Source organism: Oreochromis aureus, linkage group 5 (assembly GCF_013358895.1).
Source record: "Oreochromis aureus strain Israel breed Guangdong linkage group 5, ZZ_aureus, whole genome shotgun sequence".
Classification (NCBI taxonomy): domain Eukaryota; kingdom Metazoa; phylum Chordata; class Actinopteri; order Cichliformes; family Cichlidae; genus Oreochromis; species Oreochromis aureus.
In genome coordinates this window covers 11,460,213-11,484,396 of record NC_052946.1, presented here as the reverse complement: position 1 = coordinate 11,484,396, position 24,184 = coordinate 11,460,213, and the positions used below count along the sequence as shown (strand labels likewise).

Below are 24,184 nucleotides of genomic sequence, written 5' to 3'. Positions count from 1 at the left end.
AAAGAAACCTATTCCACTTATCGAAATTGTGTCGATTATACGTGCAATTAATTCTGGCTTAGCCATTAACTAAGTGGTGATTCCGTCGGGTATAAAAAAAAAGCCCTTTAACGGCTGGTGAGGCTGACCCTCCCCTTCTGCACCAACATAGCAAACATTTAGCTTTTTTTTCTTTTATTTTTGTGTCATAGATTTGAGTCTTCACTCCTGTTGTGTGTCATTTTTATTGTGTATGTGAAGATGGAAGTCAGTGTGATGTAGCCAGGCTCAGAGGCATATAGGCGGCAGAACATGCGCAGTGGCCGCTCGTGCCATATTGGAATGAGGTCGTGAACGAGAACTGCGTTAAGCTAACGGCACGCTGCCGGAGCGAAGCCGGAAGTATCCGCGGATTAATCCTCGTCACAGCAAAAGCCCCGCTCGTTGCTCGGGCAACGGCTGTAAAGCGGTGGCTCGTGAAGGCGGTTTTATTTTGAAACGTCCCACCGGGGCCTCTGCTTTTTATTCGCGCTACGCTAACGCTGCTGAGAGAGAGCAGGCGGAGAGGAACGGCATCTAAAAAGCGACTTGGAAAAACTACTTAGCGGTAAGGGGCCGATTTTGCGACTAAATATTCACTTGGTCCGTGTTGTTGCGCACAAATTCCTAGCGGTGTTTTGTGCTGGGGTGGCGCATTCGTCTTTTTTCCCGTCTCTCAAAAAGATGAGTCGGGTTCGGTCGAGTGTAAGCGCCCTTATTGCTCGTCAGCCTGCTCTTATTGCTCAAGCCGTGACGTTCAGTAACTTGACTCGGTCACAGGCGGTTTTAAACCATGTGTCCAAGGAGTCCCGCACGGCCGTTACACGCTTACCCTCGCGTTTTTTAATTTATTACACGGAAATTGAGCACATTTCTCCGGCTGTCTGTATCATGTTCCGCTCAGTGTGAAAGTTAGACCGTTGGCGCTGTAGTCTCTCTCTCTCTGCAAAGCCATTGCGTTGATGGCCCATCTCTCTCTCCCTCTCTGAATGCTGCGGTTAGTCGGAACAAGCGGCGCAATCGTAAGCTAGTTACAGTTCAAGGACCGTGTGGAAGTGTCCACGGATGTGCCCTCGGTTAACTCCGTATATTTGTACCGTTCAAGTCTTGCATAATGAAGGTTGCACGACCTCATCCGATTTGTGTTGCTACCACCAAGCAGGCTGCATAAACTAACTGCCCCCCATCCCTCTTTCTCTCTCTTTTTTAAATTCCTCCAGCTTTTTAACGCGGATAAACGAGATGATGCTCGAAATGTCCGCGTTTTCCCGTCAGATTCACCGTTCACTTAATGCACCCTATTATTCATCAGCCCCCTTAACTTCCCTATTGTGCAACTTGAGTGATCCGCTGGCTGGCAGCGCTTGCTCGGCTTGACGTGCCGCTGTGCAACGAGCAGCCTTTACTGAAACTAAATGGAGCACCTGAAGGAAATAGGTGTTATTTAAGCGTGCTGTACTGAGGAAATTGGTCTTTTCCATTTTTAGCCTCTTCCTCCTTCTTTTTCTTCTTCTTTATTTTTCTTCTTCTTTGGATGTGAAGTTGTCGCAGGTTTCGCTGAGATGTCGCAGTAATTTACGGGAGCAGGCCAACTCTTATTTGTTGGGCTTTTGTTTCCAACCATTAAATCCACATTGAAGATGTTAGGGTGTCTGAAGCTATTTAAATCGCCTCGGAAGGTGAAAGGTGTGTGTTTGGGGATGGGGGGTGGTGTCTGAGGAAAAACCAAAAAGGCTGCTGTTGTGAATTTTATGGTATCATTTTAAGATGCGTTATCAAGAATGACATGGAGTTTCAACCTTATGTGCTAGCCCTTTAAAGGGGGTTTCGCCTAAAACCAAAACTATTCTCGCTTACCTATTGTGCTATTATTATTGACCTATAAACCGTGTGGCTTTCGTGTCATGAGCCAAGAGCTATCAGTCAGACAGTTCTGCCTCTGTAGACTCAGTAGAGGATCATTCTGTTTGTGGTGTGAAATTATTCTACTGCAACACCTCCTGGCATTTAACATAACCTCAGATTTCATTGTACACAGTTTATTTTTTTACCACATAAAATGCTCTTATTAACACAGTGTGTTATTTACAGCATGGTGGGCTGTCACAGTTTCCAGATGGCTGTGTTGCTGGTGATTTTTTTATTATTATTTTTTTGTTTGTCACATTTCATTGCTGTGAACACCACCAACAGAACTCTGTTTGGTTTGCAAACAAACCACGAAAGATTTGATAGTATTACAGGTGTAAATTTATACCAAATGCAACAGATACGTTTTAGGTTTTGTGTAGGTCAGAGTGTGGGCTGCTAACTGTAGAAATGCATTTTCAGTCACTGGTGGATGGCATTTAATAGTGCTTGGGGAAGTGACTAATTTAATTGTATCGAAAGCAGATAGTGTTATAGAAAAGCCACACAACATGTAAAGACTTTTTTTGTTAGTTTGTGTTTCCCTCCCCGAGACGTCAGAGGCCCTGAAAGGCATTATTGAGAACGCTCAGTGGCATGCTAAGTGCTGATGAGAGTATGATTCGGTGAGTGCTTGTAAAGAGGATGTAGTGTGGATGTCAGTTGGGGGTGTGTGTGCATTTGGCCCTTTCTCTTTCAGGTTCAGTCAGAGTCTTGGGTGTAGAAAGATTCAGGCAGAGCTGTGGTCCACACAGACCACTTTACTTTATATGAAACAGGGGAAGTTGCTTTTCTTCCTGTCTGCTGTGGCAGTTACACAGCAAAAGTGCTGCAGAAAGTTACACCTCATGGACTCAAATAATTCCCTGTGATATAACCAACTGCATGGGAAACTTATCCATGTTCCACTCATAGTGATTCTCAAACGCTGATGTCCTCTTATTTGTTCAAGAAAGCATGATTCAGTTTTATGCTGTTTGACTTTTGTCAAATGTATTTATTTAACCTGAAAATTCCATTGAGACCAAATCTGGCCAAGGTAGCAGCCGTACAAACTCCAAAAGATCTATAAAAAATGCAACAAGTACCATAAAATACAAGATCTACATAATTATATACAGTATACTTAAAAACTAGTGCTCTCAAGAAAAACATCCACACGTCTCCGTCACCACGTTCCCTATGATGCTTTTAAAATCAGCACTAGACATGACCCTATTTAGGTTTGGGTCTTTCATGTAGGCACAAAAGAGACTGGGAATGACATGAATTTGGATGTCTCTGCCTTGCTTGTGGGTGTATTTTTACACAGCTCAAGTAAGATTCCAAGTATGTAGATGCTTCTATTTCTAGCAAACAAGATGGAAAGATAGGAAAGGCAATACAGAAACCTCACAAATCTCAGCAGCGTTAGGGGCTAAAGGAAACAAGTTGTGCCAAGAAGGTAATAGGGAAGTTATTCAGACTACAGTACAGAGTAGCAGTTCTTAGAAAAACCATAGCCCTTAGTTTGCAAAATATTTTAGCAATTGAAGTCACAAGACTTTAAAATATATCGTGTCTTCAGGTGCTAGCGAATAAAGCCATGAAAACAGCCAAGGTGAGCTTTAATCCTGTCAGGTTGACTTTTAACTGCAGTTTGAGCAAAATGACTATAATGTGAAAAAAAAAAAAAAAATATGTAAGTGGTAAAACATGGTTACATTGAAAAATGTCAATTTTCAAGTCATTACATTGAACAGTTTTAGAACAAAATAGTTCCTGTGGCTTTTAGGGTATAATTAGCGGTACGTATTTGCATAATCAGGGTTAGGATTCTGAGCGAGTGCTTGAAAAATTTTCTCCTCCAAGGGGTCCCAGTGACCAGAAAGCATGAGGAACTTTTGATGCAAACTCACGTTGTCAGAACGTAAATGTTACCCGAAAATCCTTCATGTGTGAACAAAATTATCACAGTATTGTGCTCGCGTGCTTGGAGGGAAAAATGAAGCAATTGAAGAGAGACTCCTCACAGGAGGACTCATTGCTGAGCACACATCATTAATCGCTGAACTTGAGAAAAACGTAATGTCTTTATTGCAGAAGTGCTAGAAATGCTGCAGCCACTAGAATGTCAATCACTCCCTTAGCTTAGTGACTATTGGTCCAAAAATTCTGATATTTAAAAAAATAACAATAATAATCAAATAATTAAAGGAAAAATATAGCGGTCTAAAAGATATTTGGATATGAAGTGTCTAATGATTCCCAGGTCTGACAGTCTTTCTGTGTAATAAGTGAAAGCGTAGTTGTTAGAACAGCCTGGGATCTGTGTAAAATTGTGCTTATTTCTGGTTACAAAGAAATACAAAGAAATCTGAGGCTCCAGTCCCTAAGCACTGAATGGACATAGTTAAAGAAATCTTTGTGATGGAAAGAGTGCTCTAGAGATGCAGGTTTCTCAAGAAAAGGAGAAAAATAGACTGTTTACATAAAGTGGGTGCTACATTTGTGTGATTTCATTATGGATGGTAATGGACATAATGCATTTTCATGGTTTGAGCTTGTGAGACCCTTTTTAGGGTTCTGTTTTTCTTTATCTGTTGTATCAAAATGTTAATTTTAATTAAGTACAGAATAAAAAAAGAGATATCAGTTTAGAATAAAGCCCCTAGGACCCCTTGGAATATAGCTTTTTTACTAAAGGCCTGTAGCTCTGCTCCTATCTATACTACTCCTTTTCCACTCTGGTGTGAGGAGTGTGTAACCCCCCGTCCCCCCAGGACAATGAGGTCCTCTGCTGTGTGTTTGTGTATGTGCTGGAGGGAGGGGGATAAAGGCAGAGAGAGTAAGGGACAGGGTCGCGGGTGAAAGGCTTCACTGGTCCCGGCGGAGCACGGGGGTCGCAGTGGTAGTCCGGCGGTCGGGAGGGGGTAGCTTCTGATGGCGGCCTTAGTTTTAATAGAGACATCAGCTGTGACAAAGACGGGCTGACAGGGTGCCTGAATGGAGCTGCAGTGACAGACAAGCTCTACCCAGCATCCCATACAGCGTGCGCTCCACCATCGTCACGCCCAGCACTCCGCTCTTTCTCATTCATGCCACTTCTCTTGTTGTATTAACTTATTTCATCTGGCTCCCACAATGCTCTGGGTTGGGTTTCATGTGTCCGAGTTTGACGTGCGAGTCCACATTCATGCGTTTGTGTTTTCACATTGGGCAGGAAAAGGCATATGACTGTGGTTTTAAAAAGAAGAACCCAAATGAGTTTCACAAGTAGAGAGGTGAGGTTGGATGATATTAGCATAGCTACATATATTTTCCAGCTATCGTACCATCTGGTGCGTTACTTAGGTGGTAAGTCCGGGACCAGATAGAAGCACTTTGAATATTAATATTGGATCTTCTCTAAAGACACTGGCAGCCCTATTATCAAGAGGCAGCAGTCCTTGATTTTCGAATGGCTCAGGGATTCAAACTAATGCAAATTCATTTTTTTTGTTTTGAAGCACAGTTTGCAAATTAATGCTGTTGAATTTTCTTTGTCTTATGTTGTGTGACCCAGTAATGCAGGTTACTCTGCCTGCCATTGTGATGCTTTCTATTCTCTATGGCGAGTGGCTTACATACTGATATGCATAATGATATAGATGGTGTTAAAATAAAGGTATAGGCGTAACAGTGGTGTGCCACAGATGACTATTGGGAGCCTGGATGAGCGCACTGTTTTCATTTCTGTTTCATTCTCTCTTCTGCCAGAGTTTTGGAGTCCTAGTTGGCCTCGAGGGCACCAGCATGAGCCAGGAGACACTGGTGTCTGGTAAGAACAATTCTGTTAACAAATGTGTGAAAGGCAAAAAGTTTAGGGAGGTTTTGATTATGAAATTCAAAACCATCGCTGATATTTAAAATAACAGTTTGGCTACACAAAAGTCTGGAGTGACCTCTCATTGCTTTATATTGAGCTAGATAAGTGTTAATAGATGCAGCGATTCATTTAAACATGGGCAAAAATTAATGTAAATATAGTATATGAGGAAATATTAGAGGTGGAAAAGGGGCACATTTTAATTAACTAAAAAAATAGAAAATTAACCGAACCAATTGTGTGAATTTGGAAAACAAACTAAATTCAAATAAAAATATAGAAATATCCTTAGTTTTAGTCTTTGTCAGTAGGCAATATTTGTTATGGAAATGTTTATTGAGACTTGTCTGCGAGTCAGTTGCTTTTAAAAAGTTCTGTATTATTTGTTGATTTTACTTGTGCCTGACATGTGCCTTCCATACATAATACGTAAAAACACTGAAACTAATGAAAATTAAACAGAAAACCGATAATTTTCAAACAATAAAAACTAAAGTGAAACAAACAAGCCCACTCTGGAAACTTACTTAAACTGAATTGAAAACAGAAAGTCAAAACGAAATAGAAACAGAAACTAGTTAGAAAATACGAAAGCTTTAATAACTGTGCTTCTTGAAGGGGATTCAAAGCTCTTTGGATGTTGGCTGACTTTTAATCTTTCGTGATGATCCCACGCTGAGGTCCGGGCCAATCCATGACTGATATGGTTTTTCTGCCCAGGTGCTATCCAGTTTACTGCACTGGCAGTGTGTTTGGGATCTTTGTCATTGCTGAAAAATGAAGCTTTTGCCAGTAAGAAGTTTTTCAACAATTTTGATAGCTGCCCAACACCAGTGGTTGAAATGCAGTCCCACACTATGACAGAACCTCCGTCATGTTTTACAGATGGATGCAGACATTCACTGTTGGACCTCCTTTCCTGTATGCATTTTTGCAACAGGCTACTAGTAACAAAGGCCCCATTTAAATTGGTTCCTTGCTAATACGTAGACACAGCACTACTTCATCCCTTGAGTTCCAGTAGTTATCTTTAATGCTTGCTGTTAAGTGACTCAACAAACAACAAAAAACCGTCCTTACAAGAAAGTTAAGGCTACAAGCTACAAGGACTCTACTCAAAATAAATAGGAAAAAAAAAAAAAAATGTGTGTGTGAATGGGTGAATGACTGAATGTAGTGTAAAGCGCTTTGGGGTCCTTAGGGACTAAGTAAAGTACTATACAAATACAGGCCATTTACCATTTACCATTTAAAACAAAATGCTAGAAAGCAGGTTGATGAAGAAAAATGTGTTTGCATTCCAGATGGAGACTCTGCTCAGGATGTTCCTGACTTTAACTGGGATGATTACCTGGAGGAGACTGAAGCCGTGGCTGTGCCCCATCACAGCTTCAAACATGTGGGTGTCGACAACCTTGACAGCTTACACGCATTTCTGGATAAACTTGTGCTAGCTATTTATGATGAATTGCCAAGCTTCTGTGTAAAGTCTTTAGAGAGACTGGTGGAGTCAAACTTCATATTAAAATTTAAATTGATGTTTTTAAACTTACTAGCATGCCCATATGGTGTTTTCATTTATGTGCTAGAAGGCATAGAATGAGGAAAACAAGCAGTCAGCACCATGTCTGAATGTTTCTTTTGTAGTAACAACAGAGTCACCACTGTCACTTTTTTCTTTCCTGACTAGTGTAAAGTTGGCTCTGGCTGTTACATCGTTACAAATTACTTCCTGTATAGGCACAACTTAGGTTATTGTGTAGTCAGATAACCAAAGCAAGTAATATGAGTGAAAATTAAACCCTTTTTCATAGTAACTCTTGTTAATTTTATTCACTAATTACAAACATGTGCCTCACATACGGGCAGTCCGTACTGCAGCGCTGTTTTTCTGAGGCCGTTTTGATTTGACTAGCTGTAATATGCAAAATGTATTGAAAAAGTTTGGAGATGTTGAGGAAAAATGTGGGTCAGGTTTTGAAGTAATCCAAAGAAATTTGACCATGTTCTTTGCAATCCAGTGGATTATATGACTAAATATTTCCATGTGCTTTGTGCTCATGTTAAAGAGACCTAACCCAACCCTATGTTCTCTGGATAAGTTACTTGTAGCAAACAATTGGAGAGTCCTTGTGTTCTCTCATAAAAAAAAGTGTTTTAACCCATGTTACTTAAGCTGAAAGCTGGTAGGTAGATTTATTTAGGATGAAAACCAATAGAATAGAAAGTCTTTTCTCTTATGTTGATTTGATCTCCTGTTTTCCGTTCTCCCCTCAGGTGGACCAGGGCCTGCAGACAGGGCTGACTCCAGGCATGAAGCTGGAGGTATGTGTGCGCTCTGAAGCCGACAGCCCTTACTGGGTGGCAAACATCATCACCACATGTGGACAGCTGCTGCTTTTACGTTACGAGGGATACCAGGATGACCGCCGTGCAGACTTCTGGTGCGACATCATGACGGCAGACCTCCACCCTTTGGGTTGGAGCCGGCAGCACGACAAGACAATGAGGCCCCCTGAAGGTGAGGCACTGCTGGGGTTGGCATCGTGATTTTTTTAAGTGTGGGATGCATAGTTAGAGCTGACGGATCTCATAAATCAAAGTCAAGTAACCTTTCTGTCTTTTAAATGGAGAGAGTTCTGCAGAGACAATGCACAGTTTTGGGGTTTTTTCTTTCATGCCAAAATGTAATTTAATGTTGGAACTCAACTAGGTAATTGGACTTTTGTTCATCAGTTAGATTTAGGTAATGAATATTTCTGTTCTCCTGATGTGCTGCTGGCACAGTTGCCCACAGGTGAAACACTGGGGTTTCCCTTCTGACGTTCTAGCTTCATGAAAAATAGATTTCCCACAAAATGGGTAGGCGAAACACTGAAGGAAATTCACTTTTTTCTTGTGCATTTTTTTTAAATTAATGGAGATTAAAAAAAACTTGATACTTGTGTGTATAAACAGAAAACATTACAAAACAAAAGACTTGATTTGACATTATGGGATGTGGTAGATGACACAGATGAAAGTTTGATAAGATAACATCTCACCTTCAGTATATGATCCCTCTAGTATTTTTTTTTTCTGTTTTATAATTGATGTGATGCTTCAAAGCAGCTGTGTGAGGAAAAATTAGAATGTGGATGTGTGTAATGCTAAAGACCACCAGCTTGTTTGGTTAATAAACTAAACGGTGTGTGTGAATCATCCACCTCAGGTGTGCGTGAGAAGCATCAGGACTGGGAGGCTTTGCTGGAAAAGGCCTTGGCTGAGGAGTGCAGCGCGCCTGCCAGCCTGCTGGAATTGGTAAGGCAGGGGAAGGAAGCAGCTGTCCTTCCAAAAGGCTACTCACACCCAGGGTGGGGCGTTAGCTTTCGGCATTTCGGTACCCACCCGTGCCAACAACAATCTCCTCTATCAGGGCAAATTTACGGCACACACTGTGCACTCCCGTGTGCCATTTCACTTAAATGTCAGATAATTACAAGTTGCATTCTCTCATATTAGATGGGCAGTTGAGGAATTGTGGATATATTAGGGAAGGGATGTTGAAGATAGAGCTGCCAGGGATGTGGAGAGACGGAGCCAGGTGTTCAGCTGTGACGACCCCTAAAGGGAGCAGCCGAGAGGAGATCCTCTCTCAATATTTGACTTACCTTTGAGAGTAATGGGGTAATATTAGAGCTTATTCCAAATTACAAAGTAACAAGTTAGATTTGCTATATTAAAATTCAGGCCCAGCAGAAGGAATTTAAAGCAGCAGAAATCAGTGTCTTTCTTCCTTTTCCTCTTTTTTCCCCCCCACTTCTTAGCTTTTCTGCCTTCATGTCTGATGCCAGACTCTCTCAACATGGACAATTCCAGTTTTTGTGGAGAAATGCCATCCTTCAGAGACTTTTTTTTTTTTTAGCTGTGCTTTGCTAGCACAGCTAAGGTGCTCTGCTACCTTTGTGACATCCACATTTTCCTCTTCTGTCAACTCTTTCTGTGATTTTTTTTTTTTTTTTTTTTTTTTTTTTACATTTTGGCCAGTTTGCCTTTGAGTGTTGTTAAGCTAGAAAATGTCTCTCCTGCAAATATTATGTAAAACCTATCAACCAGTGTTTCAGTGTATCCACAGGCGTTCATCTATAAATGTCATCCCAAACAGACTTTGCCTCATGCAGCCCCATATCACACTCTCACCTCCCTTGCTTCGCGGTCAGAACTTTGGTTTCACTGTGGCACTCTTGGCCAGGATCACGCCAGCCATGCTGGAAACCATCTGAACAAATTTATCTTGTGTCTCATCTGATCAAAGAATGTGCTTCCATTATTAGTAAGGCTTTTTTGTGCACTTTAGCACATTTTAATCTTTTAATTTTGTGCCAAAGAGCAAGCAGGGGAATTTTTTTTTTCTTGGCTGGTATCCATAAAAGCTGACATTAGCACAGCGTCCTTCACACTGTCTGAGCTGTTGCAGAGCATCTCATTTCTACTCAAAAACTCTGTGCCAGGTCTTCTTTTAAAGTTCTTTTTGTACAAGTGGTTCTTGGCTTATTTTGTAACTTCTGATTACTGTGGAAATGTGTTCCACTCATTTTTTTCCCCTGATCTTCCTCTATCCTTTTGCATCTTTGTGAACTCTCAGTATCAGATTGCTGCATTGATTTTCTACTTTGGGGCCTGTATTCTCAATATAGTATCTCTGAATGTTTTGAGTGTTTACAATAGGAAACAGGCACAGAAATAAGGCAGTTGTTAGAGATGAATTGCTTTAAATTCTAATGATATTGCACTCATCACTGTTGCTACTTAGTTATTTGTATTTTCCTATCTGTATTTTAAGTCTAGATTTATATCTCTAAGAGGCAAAATAGAAAAATTGACATTAGAATACATCTCAGCTTGAACTAAATACGTTTTTATCTGCTGAAGTCTGAAGTATACAAAACACAAGGCTCTGAGCTTTTGTTTACACCATGAACGATGTGCTGCTGGAAGCAAATACACTGTAGGAGCAGCCTGTGAAATTCTTCACATCCATTAGTTAGCTTTCAGTCACCGTGCTTCAGTTCTGCCACTTAGCCATGCAGCGCATTCTCTCCACTGCAAATTCCTCTCCTTGTCTAGGCGTGTGTTCATGTGTGTTTGTGTTAGTGTGCTATGGGCTTTCCATTTACCACTCCTGGCCCCCTTCCAGCCCCAGCGTGGCAGAGACCCAGTGGAGCTCCTATGTGCGGGTTGCTACGTGGAGCTCCAGGATAGCAGTGACCCGGGGCTGGCCTGGGCTGCTGAGGTGGAGGAGAATGTTGGAGGAAGGTTGAAACTGCGGCTTATAGGCACAGAGGGTCTCCCAGACACACCCGCAACTCTCTGGCTCTTTTATCTCCACCCACGCCTACACCCACCTGGCTGGGCCAAAGAGCACGGCTGCACCCTCAAGCCTCCTTCAGGTCAGTGGCATCGACATGGGTCAGGTTTTATTTCCAGAAGTAAAGGAAGTTCCTTTCTTCTTCATCTATAGGTTTCTGAGCAAAGTGCCATTGCATGCATTAGTGACAGTTTAGAAGAAAGGACACGTGGACGATCCATATGAATGCATTTTAATTATCAAGTGTAATTCTATTATTTTCATATACACTGTGCCAGTATCGTATACACTAGCCCAGCAAAAAAAACTTCTCAGTACTTCCTGCTAGACCTTGAAATTAATTTTCCATGCAGGATTTGATAGATCACTGCTACCACCAAAAGTCTTCATTTATTTTAATACCATCCTTTTTATAGCTCAGATACAGGATAATGTTAGTAAAAGGAGTGAATTAGATCTTTTTAGATTACTTTTTCTTCTTCGTAAGATGTTTTTATTGTATTTTTTTTTTTTCAAAAGCAGTAATTTGATTTCAGCCATTTAATTTCTGTCTGGAGTCCAATATCCTGTGATAAGAAGTTTCTGTTTTGGGGTTGCAACATTGTGGAGAGCGACATTGATTTTTTTTCTTCTTCCCTTGTTTAATTAACTGGGGGGAACTTTTTAAAGGTCTAGCTATAGACCAAGCTGACACACAGGCTGTGTTTTACCAAGTACCGCTTTATACTTTGTGTTTATTTAGTCAAATTCAAAAGCATGCCCTTGAGAATCAAACATTACCACAGTTATCTTTAACAGCTGTTTGGTCTTTGTTTCAGATCTGTTAGGTCTGCGGACGGAGGAAGAGTGGGAGGAGGTGAGACAGAGGATCAGTGACCTGCCTCAGGATGAAGCTCTGACTGCAGAGTTAACTAAAGTACGGTCAACTGCGCTCTTTATTTGTTCTTCCTGACCAGAACATTCCTCTGTTTATTCACGAGTTAACATTTGATATTTATGCTTAACTGAAAGCGACATTCTCCAAATCGGGTGCTGAAAGATTTTTAAGACCAAGGCTTTTGGAAATGGCTCTTCATACAAGTGTTTGTTTGTCTCAGGATCAACCTGCCATTGCTGCTCATTGTTTCAAAGAAGGGATGAAACTGGAAGCTGTTGACCCTGCTGCTCCCATTTCCATCAGGCCTGCAACTGTCACCAGGGTAACGGAATTTCCCATTAAATCTGTGTCTTCTGTGCTCAGTTTTGCTCCTGCTTCTTTGCTATCATACTGTAGTGAAACTCAACTTACAGCGAGTTATTGGCTTGCCATCCACTTTGTATTTCAGAGCAGGAAATAGAAAATGCGCAGTTTTAAACTATGTACTATTCTTAATCATGATTTTCTTTATATGTTACAGCAATATATGTAACACAGTCAATAATCAATCATTTTTTAATCAGCTCAGCACTGCTTTTATTTTTTTATTGTTATATGTGCAGAGTGTGAAAACAATTCAATACACTATTATTATTATTATTATTATTATTATTATTATTATTATTGCCATATTCTCAGTCTTTCCTCTTCAGACACCGGGGATGCAGCCAAATGTAACGACACAAACAGTTTCATATGCCAGAATGAGAGCTTCCTTGTAGTTAGCTTGAGTTGGGCAGCGATGCCATTTTACTTTAATATTTGTATGTGAAATAATGTCACATTTTAACAGCACAAAAAAATGCTAAATATTTCTCTACAGTAGATTCCTAAGAAAACGGCCTGCTTTGATGATGGGCTTTTTCGGCTTTTCTGCTAAGCACAGCTAATGGCCCCTCGTTTACTCACGTCTGCAAACCTGCGTACAGGGAAGAAAGTAACTTAAATTTTATCAGATCAGGAGCAGACTTTCGAGTTCCAGTGTTTAAATTATATGTGAAAGTGACTCATCACTGCAACGTGTTCTGCAGCATCTTGGGCAGCAGGTTCTAACTTGTGAAAAGGTTGATCTTTTTACACAGAAGTGTGGCTGCTCTGCTCTATCAGCCCATCATAGCAGCTGTAACATCGCTTGCAAAGCCAACAAACCGTGCGCATAATTTCTTTACACTTTATAAATGCAGGATGTTGCAGACAGCAGCACCGTTGCAGACAGCAGCCCCGATGCAGAGCTGCAATTTAACAAGCCACAGCTCCCCTTTGTAGGAAACTCTGTGTGCGTGTGAGTCTTCTGACACTTGGAATCCAGTTGATTTACCCCTTTATTTAGTTAACAGTAGTGTAGTTAATGAAAAGTTGAAATACACAGGATCCGGTTCATCCCCCCAAGCAATCATGCTGTTGAGTGTTTCAAGGTGTCGTGCTAAAAATCTCAGTGTTTCTGTTTGATTGTTTGTTTGTTTTAAAAAACAAGCCCACTTACTTATGTGTATATATATATATATATATATATATATATATATATATATATATATATATATATATATATATATATATATATATATATATATATATATATATATATATATATATATATATATATATATATATATATATATATATATATATGTATATATATATATATGTATATATATATATATATATATATATATATATATATATATATATATATATATATATATATATATATATATATATATATATATATATATATATATATATATATATATATATATATATATATATATATATATATATATATATATATATATATATATATATATATATATATATATATATATATATGTATATATATATATATATATATATATATATATATATATATATATATATATATATGTATATATATATATATATATATATATATATATATATATATATATATATATATATATATATATATATATGTATATATATGTATATATATATATATATATATGTATATATATATATATGTATATGTATATATATATATATATATATATATATATATATATATATATATATATATATATATATATATATATATATATATATATATATATATATATATATATATATATATATATATATATATATATATATATATATATATATATATATATATATATATATATATATATATATATATATATATATATATATATATATATATATATATATATGTGTGTGTGTGTGTGTGTGTATATATATGGGCCCCCGCACAAAGCACCCAGAGTATCAATGCTGTGCTGTCTTCATTCAGTTACAAAATGTTTATCCAACGTGCTTAAATATGGCTGAAACAATAGATCGTATTAGAAATGCTAAATTGCTAAAAACTCAACCAGCTCAGTGTGACTACAAGATAAAAACATCTGACAGTCTCTGGGTCCGGTGTTGTATATTCCAGGTGTATAACGAGCAGTACTTCCTGGTGACAATGGACAACCTTTGTGATATTGAGGAGTCAGACAGTGCTGGGCGATCCTTCCTTTGTCACAGAGACAGTCCGGGGATCTTCCCTGCTCAGTGGAGCCTCAAAAACGGGCTCCCACTCAGCCCCCCACCAGGTTTGTTCTGTCACTTATCACTTTTTGACAACTTGAAATCAGACAGTTCATGATAACAGTAGTGAGATTGCTTGTGCAGTCTTGCTTTCTCTCTAAATTGCCTTATTTCCTTCTCTTGTTGGTGTTTATTGTATCATGCACAGGATACCAGGGTCCAGACTTTGACTGGGCAGACTACCTGAAACAGTGTGAAGCTGAAGCCGCTCCTCAACATTGCTTCCCAACTGTAAGTAAACCATTTTTTTTTTTTTAATTTTTTTTTTTTTTTGTAATCATCTGTCTTGCAGATTACTGACCAGAAAAATAATGATTAAAAGAAAAAAGAAAAACTTGGTTCTCAGTATTTATTCATGCTTCTGAATTGAGGGTTTTTTGCTTGTTTGTTTGTTTGTTTTTATATGAATTGAGTTTAAATAAAATAATATTGTTTATATACATGATGGTGCATCTAAAAACTAGGCTAAGTTAAAAATTTGAGGAATGGGGAGAAATTAGTTAAATAAAACATTTTTCTGATATAGTTTTGAGAGAGACTGCAGGCAGCGAAGATAACAAAGATAACAAACATTGGAAATATTAGTTTTCCTTGATTGTGTCATTGCTTTTTCTGTTTTTGCCCCTTTTGCCTGTCATAAATGACCAAATATGAGAAATTACACTTTTCAGTTTAGCCATGTGACTGACGGCATATTTGGATACCAGTGATGAAATGTGTCTCGACAGTGTAATGGGGTTGTAGAGCAGGTGACCCACTGTGACTTCTCTTGCGTTTTACGGGAGACTCAGCATGTTATGTTTTCCTAATGGACAAATTTCACAGAAACTAACCATCAGCCATCCTCCCTCACCGTGAAACAGCTCTCTCTGTTTACCTCCCAGGAACAGTGTGAGCACAGCTTCAAAGAGGCCATGAAACTAGAGGCTGTCAACCCACTGTCACCTGAGAACATTCATGTGGCCACAGTCACCCGGGTCAAAGGGCAATACATTTGGCTGAGCCTTGAAGGTGAGATGACTACTGAAACTTTAGTAGATGGATTCAAATGAACAATTACAATGTGCACAGTTTTTCTTCTGCTGTTTTAAGAAGAAAATGCTGACATAGTATTTGAATGGCAGCAAAAAAAAAAAATAATTGCAGCTAATTATGCAGAAGGCAAAGTTAATTTGTGCCTTTCTATAGTGTGCCTTCCTCCTGTTTTGTATATACTCCTCTTGTCTGTTATTTATTCTTGCTGTCCTACTATTTATATTTTTATTCCATGGACAGTTGGTGTGGAGCACCCACAATTTAGTTGTACATGTGCAATCACAACAAAAGCCTATTCTATTCTATTCTATTCTATTCTGTTCTTCTATTCTGAAAATAATCATTCGTTTTAAAAGAAGGAGTTTAATGTCTGATTTTTATTTTTTTTGACATTGGAAGGGATTTCCTTAAAGACTTTAAAGAGTGTGTGTGTGTGTGTGTGTGTGTGCCCATGTCTGTATTCTTGCAGGTCTAAAGCAGCCCATGCCAGAGCTGATAGTTCATGTGGACTCACTCGATATATTTCCTGTCAGCTGGTGTGAGACAAATGGCTATCCACTTGTCTACCCTATTAAGCCCTCAGGTATACAACATGACTCACCATTGTAGAGTTTCATGGTAGTGGTGGTTACCCAGCAGCTTGAGTAAACCTGTTACTAAGAACACAAATAGAAACAAAATATGATCTTCATTTTATCCTGACGTTGGAATAAATAGCAATGAAAAGCAGTGCATCCGGGCACACGTTAATCTCTCCTTGTTTTTCAGTTGAGAAAGAAAAGAAGATTGCTGTGGTGCAGCCAGAGAAACAGTGAGTATGAGAGGAGGGGTGGGGTGTGTGATTGGTGGTAAAGTGGACTAAGCTCAACAGCCTTTCAACATCTCATTTAATTTTCATCCTTTTACAGCAGAACTCCCCCCAAGTCTTCATCACCTGACACTGTCAAGCAGCAGATAACAAACCAGTCGGAGACAGGTCAGTTTGTCTGATCAGTTTTTAAGACCCTATATATTATGTTCAGTCTGCTGTTTATCTACTGTGGTGGTTCCATCATATATATTTTCTTGTGTGAACGTGTGCAGGGCAGGGCAACGGGAAATACTGTTGTCCCAAGATCTACTTCAACCACCGCTGTTTCTCAGGGCCCTACCTTAACAAAGGACGCATCGCTGAGCTGCCTCAGTTCATCGGCCCTGGAAACTGCGTCCTCGTGCTCAAAGAGGTGAGAGGGCTTGGTCAGCTGGTGACATGTCAGATATTTTAGCCATTTTTTATATACAAAACATATTATATGACCAAATATCAACAAAACTGCGTTCCAGAAGTAAAAATCCCATCTATATTCTCCATAGAGATTTTGATTATGAGCCATAAAGCTGTAAACATCCAAAGCAGACTTAGGACAAGCTACAGCATTATGGAACGCCGGAAAGTGTTTCTATGGAAACCACAAGTCTTCATGTATATCCGCCTTGTTTTAACAGAAACATCTTTTATTGTGATGCTGTGGAACTACTTTACCCACAATCCTCAATCAAAACAGTAATGACTCTGATTGGTGGAGGTTGCTGTTACCATGGAAATGTTTAAACCCCACCAAATGCCAGAACACCAAACTTCAGAAACTGTGAGAGCGGTTATTACAGTCAGGAATAAATCACTGTACCCATAACCATGCAACTATGCTGTACTTTACTACATATACACAACACAGACTACTAAATGTCCAGCCATCCATCTACATTAAAAAATGGACACTTAGCATTCAAGGCTCAGGAAGTAATTTGCTGTGGAATCTGGGATTTTCAGTGGGTTATGGGATTAAGAATTCTTTCACCAGTAAAAGTAATTATCTACACAGTCTTGTGCCTGGCCTCTTTTCTATTTTTCTTTATTTTTTTCTTTTTATTGTCATGATTCACCTCGTAGCTGGTTCAAGGCTTCAAACTTGGTACAAGGATTTATTTATTTTTATGTTAATGGAGAAAATGAATAAGGAATTCACTTCCAGAAATGTCCTTGAAAGGCTGTTACATCTTTCTTTTGTGCAAATTAGTCAATGTTAGCAATGTCCTAAACTGTCATACTGAACACTGCAAATGTAAATGCCAAATTAAAGGTGGCAGCTTTGCCACTGTGAGGTTGTTAGTATGATCAAGTTAGGATTTCACCCAAAGCACTGTATAGCACGGCTAGGTTCTGAAATTGTTCAGCTCGTTGTGTTTCCTCAGAAACTAGTGACATTATGCCTATTAGTTAACAACACAATGTTATACTGTACAGCAAAAATCTTGTCTCAGGCTGATTATGGCTTTTTGATGTTAAGAGAAAACACATAGTGCTACTAAAGTATAAAATAACTAATTCTTTTCATCGTTTTCATCTCGTCTCCAGGTATTGACTCTGCTGATAAACTCGGCCTACAAGCCCAGCCGTGTGCTGAGAGAGCTGCAGCTGGACCAGGAGAGCCGCTGGCAGGGCCATGGAGAGACACTCAAAGCAAAGTGAGGAGAAGCGTCATTTAATCCTTCACTCAAAATACTCAGTTCTTCAGAAGAACCTGTAGCAATAGAACAAGTGCTCACAGCTGGCATATTTGACAGGAAAACTGGTTTAAAAGTGTACTTAAAGCACAAATAGGTACAGACATGGATATATTCACACCGGAATCGGGGCAACCCACTAATACTTCAGTAAAGTGGTGAATTAGATGATAGCATCTAGGTTTCTGTAAGGAGAGATCTTGTTAGATTACATATTGAAGCGGTTTTGGTTTTGAATAACTGAAATTTTTTCCAGCCCAGCACTTTGTGGAAAATTAATCACATTTACAATTGCTTTTCTTTAAACATCAGGTACAAGGGAAAGAGCTACCGGGCCACCGTGGAAATAGTCCGTACAGCAGACCGTGTGGCAGACTTCTGCAGGAAAACCTGCATTAAGTTAGAGTGCTGCCCGAACCTGTTTGGACCTCGCATGGTTCTGGAGCACTGCTCAGAGAACTGCTCTGTCCTCACCAAGACCAAATACAGTAGGTGGCAAACAGGTCATTGAGACTTAAAATTATTTCTCATTTCATCTGAAGTGTTTGTTTATATAGTTAGAGAGGCAATATAAACAACCTCTGATATTCATTTATAATAGCTTAGAAATCTTTGTATTTGTTGATCAGCTGTTATAAACTCTTTGAGAAGCAATTAGAAAACTAACAGATTTCTAATTGAATTAGAAAGTATATGTGCAATCTGGACATTACCCAACTAATAAAAGACTCAGATCATGCAGTGATACAGTGGAAATGCAGTAGAACGTGTTTCTGTAACTGACAGCATTTGGCATTTGAAAGACTGTGAATATGGTGGCGTTTGAATCAGGAAAAGGAACGTCATTACAGAAGTGATACAGAATGTCTAACGTTTCCAACCAGTGTTTGTAATACATGCTCAGCATTGTGGTGGCCATGTAAACCTTTAAAGCCCCAACCATGAAATAATTACCAGAAATTTCTAATGTTTTCAAAATTATAGAAGTCTCAAAACACATGTATTAAATGTGATAGGATTAATTTTACTTTTCATGATCTGTTTGTTATGTGTGGAGCTCCATAGTTGTCTACTAAAGAGGTTTTGCACTCCAAAATAATATTATTGTGTGTTCTGGTCAGTGCATGTCTCCTCCTCTTTTGTCTGCCACCTTTTGGGGCAGTTTGTTTTTGCAGATGTGTTTCGTTTTTTTTATTATATAAAAACTTGTCATTTATATGGAAATGTAGGTATTTAGAGATTTTAATTAAGTTATATATTTTTATTTTTATATTTAGACATTTTTGTGAATGTATTTTTTTTTTTTTTTTCCTTTTACAATTTTCTGTTTTTATGGCACTCTCATGTCTCCATAACTTGTTCTCATTTTGCCCAAAGCTTATTCGCCTTCAGTTCTTTTCATTTGTGTAGCTCGTGAATAGAAACGATCTGTGCGTATGTAAACACTGCCTTGAATGTGAATATTCTGAGAAATAGAACAAAGGGCTACAGCATTTCTTTTTGTTGTTGCAGTAACCTTTGGCTTAATGGGTATTCAGTGAGCACACAGAGTTGGTAGAAAATGTGTCAGGGTTGGCCTCTTTGATCTTGTGTAAAACTTTTTTTTTTAAGCACAAACCCACAGATTTGCTGATATGTTTACTGCAGCTGCATCGCAGTGTTGTGGTTAACTGATGCAATTCAATAGCAACAGACAAATGATTATGCTTTCTCTTTTTTCATCTCATTCAGACCTACCGAACAGCCTGTTTATCAGTGCTTTTCTTATAGAGAGCGTTTAAGAATACAAGCATTAGAGCCAGATTAATATCCATCTGTTTCAGTGGTGTATTCAAGTCTATAAGACATGCCAGGCGCAATATGATAATGACACCACAGGTTTTTTGTTTTACCATCAGCATATTACTATGGAAAGAAGAAGAGTAAACGTGTTGGTCGTCCACCTGGAGGCCAAACTAATCTGGATGCTGGAGTGAAAAGAAGGGGGCGGAGGAGGAAGAGGAGGAAGCAGCTCTTTGTCCATAAAAAGAGACGCTCATCAGCTTCTGTTGACAACACACCTGCCGGCTCTCCACAGGTACCCCAGAACTCATGTTACTTCTGCATTAAGCTTTAGGTTAAACAAACTGTGTGAAATGACCGCTTGTCATCCTTTTGCTCACAGGGCAGTGGGGAGGAGGAAGATTTAGATGAAGATGACTCCCTGAGTGAAGACTCTGGCTCTGAGATGCAGGACGATCTCCAGGACGATTCAGAGCAGTCAGTCGGGAAATCTCAGCCCACCACACCGTCCCCTTCCCCGCCGGCGACTCCCAGGCCGACACGCAGACGCCGGAAACCCCGCTCCCCCTCGTTCTCTGATGATGAGAACCGCCCCCCTTCACCAAAGGTGATGAAAATTACAGAGAGGAGCTTTGCAATATTTCTAATTATGTTTCCAAGCAGTGTATCTGTAATTAATACTCAGCAGGTTCACAAAGATTTTCCACTTGTTCTGCGCTCTGCCCCTTCAGTTCAGGGTTCGTACGGGTGCTTGAAATCCTTGAAAATGCTTGAATTCTAATGTCGTCTTTTCAAGGTTTGAAAAGTGCTTGAATTTCAGATGTGGTGCTTAAAAGTGCTTGAAAATGTAACTGTATTTCATTCACAATAAATAGCTATCTGATTGAATTGTTTTCTTATCAGATAGAGAATAAAATGAGACGCTTAAAAGCAAAATTTCCCCCTGGGCTGCCTTGCGTCTGTTTCAATATAGTGACCCGCCCTCCCTCGGACAGTCGGGGATGAGTGCGCTAACATACCTGTAGGTTGCTGTTTTAATGAGTGTTTGATGGAAAACAACAATGGCGGAGTTTGCGCTCTCCAGTCGCATGATAGGTGAGTGCTAGTAAATAATTTTCCAGTACGCCAACGTTACACATGCTATTTTTTTTAATTATGATTATTATTTTGCTAGCTATCAAACTCACTGGAGAAATGATTGAAATGCACTGAGTGTGATGCAGTATGGCAGCGCTATTATGGAATATGCTGTGAACTTAGCTAACATTACTTAGCAGTAATATGAGTTAATTTACTCAAGTGAAAGCTTTAAACATTAGCCCGATACATAACTAGCTAACTTAAGGCTTTCTGATTAACCCTCTGGGGTCGACGGACCCAGAGTCTCCATTTCAACTTGGGTCTAACGTGCGGACTTCAAACTATATACCAGTTTTTAAATTGTGTTGATAGGTCACGTAAAACCGATGTTTTTGGGGGGTTTCTGAATAAAACAGTGGCGTTTCCTCCGGGAAGAAACGGTAAAAACGGCGTTTTCTAAGGAGAGCGCTAGCAAACACGCTTTGCTTGTGAGTGAAAAAAAAAAAACGCTCCTTCCCTATTGGTGGAAAAATGTACCATGTCGACCAATCAAAAATGATACTGACAACATGTGGTATTTGGTTGTTGGGAAGAGAGAGAGAGCGAGTGAGCGAAAAAGAGAGAGAGAGTTTTGATACGTGAGAGATTTGTGACGTTTATCATGTTTGGAGTCTCAAGTTAGTGCGTTGTCTTGTGTAGTTAGTGTGTAGTGTAGTCGTTTTGTTTTGTGTGTCAGTTCTACTAGTGAACGTCACAGTTGCTGCAACTGTGTGCTGGAAAAGCTTAAAAAGGGACCTTGAAAGTGCTTAAAAAGTGCTTGAATTTGACCCTGAAAAAAGCGTACGAACCCTGCAGTTGCACTCTAAATAAATGCCTTCTTCTTCTTTCTAACATTTCCATTTTAGTAACATTTTAAAAGGTGTTTCTGCCGCATTACGCTCTGTCCCATTATGCTGCTTCAAAGAAACAAAAATGTCTCCAGTGGCTGTTTGACTTTGACCTTTTACTGCTTTTACACAGCTATTATTTCTTTAATGAAATGTTTAGGTCTGGTACCCATCTCAGCATCAATTGCAAGGGTTAAAATGAGCTGCGAGCCTTTCCTCTTTGGCAGGGAAATCTCAGTCTGTCTGACTCACACTGTCTGTGTGTTTGTAGACGCCAAAAGCTGAGCCTCCTCAGAAACTGTGTTTGGATACCAGCCCCCTGGAGTGGAGCGTTACTGATGTGGTTCGCTTCATCAGGACCACTGACTGTGCGCCTCTTGCGAGGATTTTCTTGGATCAGGTATGAAATACTCAGACTTAATGGCCGTGGGATAAGAGCTCACTCTACTTCAGCGCAATAAGTGCATTATACACTTGTACTGTATCCATGGTTAGAAATGGAAACATTTTAACATTTCTCGCGTGTTAAGCCAAAAACAAGCTATATATAGAAATTGCATCTCACATGAACTCGTGTGTCGGCAGGAAATTGACGGACAGGCGCTGCTGCTGCTGAACCTCCCGACGGTGCAAGAGTGTATGGACCTGAAGCTGGGACCGGCCATCAAGCTATGTCACCACATCGAGCGGGTCAAGCTGGCATTTTATCAGCAGTTTGCTACGTAGCTGACGGGGGACCAGATGTGGGATGTGACTGCACCCTGTTCTGTGTGTTAATCCATTCAAAAACAATGTTTTTTGTCCCCCCCCCCCAACACTGGACATCGTTTAGAATCCTTCCTATTCCACAACCTGCGTGGACATGAGATAGACGAAGCAACATTTCTTGATCCTTGGGGAGGGGGAAAGACAGCTGAGAAAGTAGAAGACTCAAAGGAAGGAACTTGTGGCTGTTTGATGGCACAAATAAATGTAAAGACACATAAGTATAAATTCCTTAAATTCAACATATTTTGACATCAAAACAAACCATCACCAAGGACTTGCTTTAGGTTTAAAAAAAAAAAAAAAAAGAAAAAAAGCTTGGTTTCTGTATCTATTTTAATTAATGCTGTTTGACTCATTTGTATCTTCGGAGTGTTGTGAACCAGTTTTTTTTTTTTTCTCCCTTTTCTTACCCCACTTAAAAAGTGACTCAGCACCACTTCTAGAACTTTTGTTCTATTTAGTTATACTTTTCAGTCTGCTTACCTTTTTGACAGGGCAATACCACAGGATCAAAGCTTTTAAAATGTAATACTATGGGATAAGTAAGTAATAATCTCACTAAGTAATAAGTGAGATTAACTCCCTCCTGATCTGGTGACTTCTGTGGAGAATATTTAAAGTGTCTTCAAAAATGTATTTTGGTGTATTAGTTAAACAAAAAACAGTAATCGTTTCTTCAGAAATCAAACTAGACGATGCAAAGACTGATACCCAGCTGTGAAGTGATAGTTTGAGTCATTGCAGGGATTGCATTAGATTTTATTTTAAACATGCAACATGTATGTCAAGATCTGTTGCTAGTACTAAGATGGAATACTTTATGCCAAATTTGTATGCTTAATCTAAAATGGGGCCTCGATCTTAAGAGACTAAGGCTCTCTGGTTTAAGTCTCAATATGTGGAAGGATTTTGTACTGCAAGCACAAGCAAAACCATGCACTACATGGTGGTATGCAATTATGACACGTGCATGTCTGTATATAGTGTACATATTCAAATATCTTCTAGTGCAACAGGGTGATTTGAAAGAAAAAAAAAATCGTCTTTGTGCATATGTGTAAATGCCCAAACACAATACATTTGCACAGAACAGGTCTAAACTTTGCAATATTGGGTATATGATGCGAGTCAGTTTAGCTACAGTTGATAAAAACATTTTAACAGCAATGGGTTATTTTAATTGCTAATGCTAAATGAAATTGGCAGTTTTAAAGCAAGATGATACTCTTAACATGCTTTTGTTAGTCGTTTTACCCCTCGTTTTTTTTTTTTCAGTCCGTGTCGTGCGATTTGATGTAACGTGCTTCATTTTGTGTGATGTTTGTGTTTACTAATTTTCTCGTAGTTCCCTTGTGCTCAGAACAATAGCACATGCCTTCGTTTGAAGATTATTATCACTGCTATTTAAAGACAACACTGCAATAAAAGCTGAACAACGACTTTTTATGCGACTCGTGTTTGTT

The 24,184-nt window shown here is 39.2% G+C and overlaps 1 protein-coding gene across 5 annotated transcripts; it reads left to right on the top strand.

The window, feature by feature from the left end:
* Positions 1-434: 434 nt before the first annotated feature.
* On the top strand, positions 435-24,165 carry sfmbt1 (Scm like with four mbt domains 1). Of its 5 annotated transcripts, none has more exons than XM_031752386.2 (21): positions 435-586; positions 5,665-5,725; positions 7,078-7,172; positions 8,051-8,294; positions 8,985-9,073; positions 10,950-11,202; positions 11,939-12,036; positions 12,218-12,319; positions 14,471-14,630; positions 14,774-14,856; positions 15,489-15,636; positions 16,130-16,243; positions 16,429-16,471; positions 16,572-16,636; positions 16,744-16,883; positions 18,056-18,165; positions 18,517-18,707; positions 20,103-20,281; positions 20,369-20,593; positions 22,225-22,353; positions 22,539-24,165. In XM_031752386.2, exons 2-21 carry the CDS (start codon positions 5,701-5,703, stop codon positions 22,677-22,679), a joined length of 2,634 nt encoding a protein of 877 aa, XP_031608246.1. In that variant the 5' UTR covers positions 435-586; positions 5,665-5,700; the 3' UTR covers positions 22,680-24,165. The 5 variants fall into 5 exon arrangements, with proteins under 5 accessions (XP_031608246.1, XP_031608248.1, XP_031608244.1 ...); XM_031752388.2 differs by having other exon boundaries at positions 436-586; positions 15,510-15,636; positions 16,569-16,636; XM_031752384.2 differs by having other exon boundaries at positions 436-586; positions 16,569-16,636.
* The last annotated feature ends 19 nt before the right edge of the window (positions 24,166-24,184 follow it).